The sequence below is a fragment of the Palaemon carinicauda genome, chromosome 18, assembly GCF_036898095.1.
Source record: "Palaemon carinicauda isolate YSFRI2023 chromosome 18, ASM3689809v2, whole genome shotgun sequence".
Taxonomy (NCBI): Eukaryota; Metazoa; Arthropoda; class Malacostraca; order Decapoda; family Palaemonidae; genus Palaemon; species Palaemon carinicauda.
Genome location: NC_090742.1, coordinates 137,800,848 through 137,805,847, shown reverse-complemented (window position 1 = coordinate 137,805,847; position 5,000 = coordinate 137,800,848). Strand labels below are relative to the sequence as shown.

At 33.7% G+C, this 5,000-nt stretch overlaps 1 protein-coding gene across 1 annotated transcript in view; it reads left to right on the top strand.

Annotated features, from left to right (window-relative positions):
• Positions 1-5,000, top strand: part of LOC137657164 (uncharacterized) — a 22,612-nt gene that overhangs the window by 8,012 nt on the left and 9,600 nt on the right. The window contains exon 3 of the mRNA XM_068391509.1: positions 4,236-4,396. Coding sequence (XP_068247610.1) covers positions 4,236-4,396 — 161 coding nt within the window. The remainder of the gene's footprint in view (positions 1-4,235; positions 4,397-5,000) is intronic.

Below are 5,000 nucleotides of genomic sequence, written 5' to 3'. Positions count from 1 at the left end.
GAGTAATATAGGCCATAAGTGTACATACTTCAAAATAATAAATAGGTAGATTGTACATCATTTTATCATACGTCATTTTGATTACGTTATATACACTGTATACGAAATATGTTTTACTAGTTATATCCTACACATATTGATGCCACTAACTAATCAAGTAATTTGGTAAAAACATCACTATAAGTATTCAGTAGCACGTTTGCACAATAATGACTCACAAACACACACGCAGATAAAACAAAGAAATTCACACCTATACACACATATGATTATATATATACATTTATATATACATATATATATGTATATATATATATATATATATATATATATATATATAAATATATATATATACTGTATATATATATATATATATATATATATATATATATATATATATATATATATATATATATGTGTGTGTGTGTGTGTGTGTGTGTGTATACTGTATATATATATATATATATATATATATATATATATATATATATATGTGTGTGTGTGTGTGTGTGTGTGTGTGTGTATACTGTATATATATATATATATATATATATATATATATATATATATGTGTGTGTGTGTGTGTGTGTATATATGCACTCACATATATATACATATATGTATTAACATATTATATGTATAGATAGATAGATAGCACTGCATACTGAATAATCTAATCTTATATCTGTTACCTTTCTCAATCAGAATTTACTGAGTTCAGAGGATCCACATTCAGTAAAAGAACTATATGAATTCATGCAGCTCATATGAACCTAAAGGCGAACGTTTTCCACAATGAGAATAGGTAATACCAGAAAAAAATTCCTCTAAAATATGGTTAAAAAAACTAGTAAACTATTCATCGTGGTCCCTGGATCAATGTTGACTGAAATAATTTGAAACGTAAATATTAATACGATAGTAAAGACATTTTTCTTTTCATATCCTAGATATTATCACTGAATATCTTTGTGAATAGTTTGTAGAGTTACTGTTTAAAAAAAAGAGTAACTTTCCACTTGGTAAAGGAGTTAAACATACTATGATGTTGAAAAACTAAGGCAAGAGTTTGATTTGCTTTGACTTCATCCTTTGAACCAAGAGACCTTGTGAATCTTTAATCGACAAGTTATTTTCTATTGAGAACAAGTCGCTAGTTTAGATGTAGCTGCTCTACATAATTACGAGGTCACTAAACACTATATGAAAATTATATATATTTTTGAGTAATAAAGTTGAAATTTCATAAAGGAATTCTTTGTCTTTACTTGCATATCTTTTGGGATATATCATTATTACAGAAACATTAGAAATTAATAAGAACGTTTTAAATCAATATATTTTTGCAATTTTACTTATGTATCATCTAGTTTTTATATTACAGTAGCATGTAGACGAAATATCCTTCTTGAGTAAAATGTAAGGGAAATGACTGAGGAATTTAAATTAGATCTTTGCTCAAGAGTTAACTATGAAAAGACACAAATGTAGCTGTCTTTAGGGAGATAGAAATTGGACAAAAGATTTTAAATAGAGCTGATAAATTAACCTGGAATAAGCAGAGGAGACAATATACTTGCAGGAAGAGATACAGCTCTTGTTACAAAGAAGAAGAAAAACTCAGACGGAGTTGTCTTGATAAAAAGAGTATATGTAAATATACTCACAGATATAAATCCAGTTTTGTTCTCCTATGATTTGGCAAGAAAATTTGTTATAGATGACCCTAGTTAGCTTGGAAAAATAAGAGTTTAGTATATCCAAGGAAATAGATATTACTTTTCTTAGTTATTATTCATACAACGAAGTCTAAACAGATGGTGTAAGTTAGTTTATATATAGCGTGTGCATATACGCTCACATATATTAATACTATAAGTGTGATGAGGTTATATGGAGTTGGTGGAAGGTTGTTGCAAGCAGTGAAAAGTTTCTACAAAGGTAGTAAAGCATGTGTTAGGATAGGAAATGAAGTGAGCGATTGGTTCCCGGTGAGAGTAGGACTGAGACAGGGATGTATGACGTCACCGTGGTTGTTTAACTTGTATGTTGATGGAGTGGTGAGAGAGGTGAATACTCGAGTGCTTGGACGAGGATTGAAACTGGTAGACGAGAATGACCATGAATGGGAGGTAAATCAGTTGTTGCTTGCGGATGATACTATACTGGTTGCAGACGCGGAGGAGAAGCTTGGCAGATTAGTAACAGAATTTGGAAGGGTGTGTGAGAGAAGGAAGTTGAGAGTTAATGTGGGTAGGAGTAAGGTTATGAGATGTACGAGAAGGGAAGGTGGTGTGAGGTTGAATATCATGTTAAATGGAGAGTTACTTGAGGAGGTGGATCAGTTTAAGTATTTGGGGTCTGTTGTTGCAGCAAATGGTGGAGTGGAAGCAGATGTACGTCAGAGAGTGAATGAAGGATGCAAAGTGTTGGGGGCAGCTAAGGGAGTAGTAAAAAATAGAGGGTTGGGCATGAATGTAAAGAGAGTTCTGTATGAGAAAGTGATTGTACCAACTGTAATGTATGGATCGTAGTTGTGGGGAATGAAAGTGACGGAGAGACAGAAATTGAATGTGTTTGAGATGAAGTGTCTAAGGAGTATGGCTGGTGTATCTCAAGTAGATAGGGTTAGGAACGAAGTAGTGAGGGTGAGAACGGGTGTAAGAAATGAGTTAGCAGCTAGAGTGGATATGAATGTGTTAAGGTGGTTTGGCCATGTTGAGAGAATGGAAAATGGCTGTCTTGCTAAAGAAGGTAATGAATGCAAGAGTTGATGGGAGGAGTATAAGAGGAAGGCCAAGGTTTGGGTGGATGGATGGAGTGAAGGAAGCTCTGGGTGATAGGAGGATAGATGTGAGAGAGGCAAGAGAGCGTGCTAGAAATAGGAATGAATGGCGAGCGATTGTGACGCAGTTCCGGTAGGCCCTGCCGCTCCCTCCGGTGCCTTGGATGACCATGGAGGTAGCAGCAGTAGGGGATTCAGCATTATGAAGCTTCATCTGTGGTGGATAATGTCGGAGAGTGGGCTGTGGCACCCTAGCAGTAGCAGCCGAACTCGGTTGAGTCCCTTGTCAGGCTGGGAGGAACGTAGAGAGGGGAGGTCCCCTCTTTTGTTTAATTTGTTTGATGTCGGCTAACCCCCAAAATTGGGGGAAGTGCCTTGGTATATGTATGTATGTATGTATAAGTCAACGTTAAAAGATCAGAAGTGAATATACATTCGTAATGCACGGAGATCTGTTTCCTTAGAATTCAAACAAAGAAGTTAGATGTGATGCTACAAGCTAGCTTGTGAAGAACAAAAGTAAATATACGTACACAAAATGTACCATTGCTTACTTAGTAGATTAAACAAAGAACTTACAACTGATGTTATGAATTATCTAATGATGACAAAAAGAAACTATGAGTTTTAGGTCATGTAGGATTGAATAACGACATTGATATTTCGGTCAAAATTAATTTTCGAACAAATGATGTACAAAGCGTTCGAATAGTGTAGAACCCATCTACATAACATTCGAGATAATTTGTAAGTTAGAATCCCTACAGCTTTACATAGAATGTGGATATATATAATTAGGAAAAAATATAGGGCAAATATGAAATGTGCTAGGAAAACTGAGATTAAATCTTTCTTGATTTTAAAAACAATTTTTAAAGAACTGTCAATTCATAATATATATGTATATATATATATATATATATATATATATATATATAAATATATAAATATATATATATATATATATATATATATATATATATATATATATATATATATATATATATATATATATGTATATATTTACTGTATTTATACAGTATGTATAAGTGAGTATATATATATATATATATATATATATATATATATATATATATATATATATATCTATATCTATCTATCTATATCTATATATATATATATATATATATATATATAGAGAGAGAGAGAGAGAGAGAGAGAGAGAGAGAGAGAGAGAGAGAGATGTGTATATAAAATAATGGGTATAGGATAAGACATCATTGTTTATTGTTCAAGTTTCTAGATATTTCAATTTAATTTTACTTCTCTAATCACAATCTTTTAATTTGTATTGTATGCTAATAAAAAATTACTGATACCCGCCCCCCAGTTAACTCAATGCTAATTTACTTTATAACCATCTGAGTTCTTTAATTATGTCACTAATAGCAATTTCTTTGAAAGGTAACCAATCTAACTCTCTTTCCAGATTTACTCGATGACCAACAACTAAGTAGTTTGAATGAAACCGAGAAAGCTCTGGAAAAGGTGAAAGATCTCAAAGCTAAACTTCTCAACTTGAAGCCGGAATACATCACTGGTACCGAGGAAGAGACGGCTCACGAGAGACATTTGAGGACACTTTTTCCGGTAAGATTTCTTTAAAGGCCGCTCATGAATGGCAGAGGTAAGGGACAGTAACATTTCTCTATCAAGCCGGACAATGCCCTAGAAACTGACCATATATACATATAATCAACGCCCAAGCCACCTCTCTACCCAAGCTAGGACCAAGGAGGGCCAGGCAATGGCTGTTGATGACTTAGCAGATAGACCTATTGGCTCCCCTAAAACCCCCATCCTTAGCTCACACGGATAATGAGGTTGCAGCAACCAAAGGGGATAACGAGCTTGAGCGGGACTCGAACCACAATCTGGCGATCACCAGTCAGGGACGTTACCACATAGGCCACCAATGTATTGTCAAAAGTAGTACAGTTGGCTTCATTCATTCCAGCTACTCAACGGAAGTTCAGAAGACGTCTGACCGGTGTACATTGTAGCAGATAAAGCTGTTTAGCAAAAGAAAAATTGTTGACAACACTGCCTGTAAAACAAAGTCACTGAGATTGTTACCACGTGATCAAAAGCATTTTATTAATTGTACGAAGTGTACCTTAGATTTTTTTTTCTTTTTTGCTTGACAGGCCTTCGTGAAATTAATAAAAATGCTTTTGATCGTTTGTTTACAAGC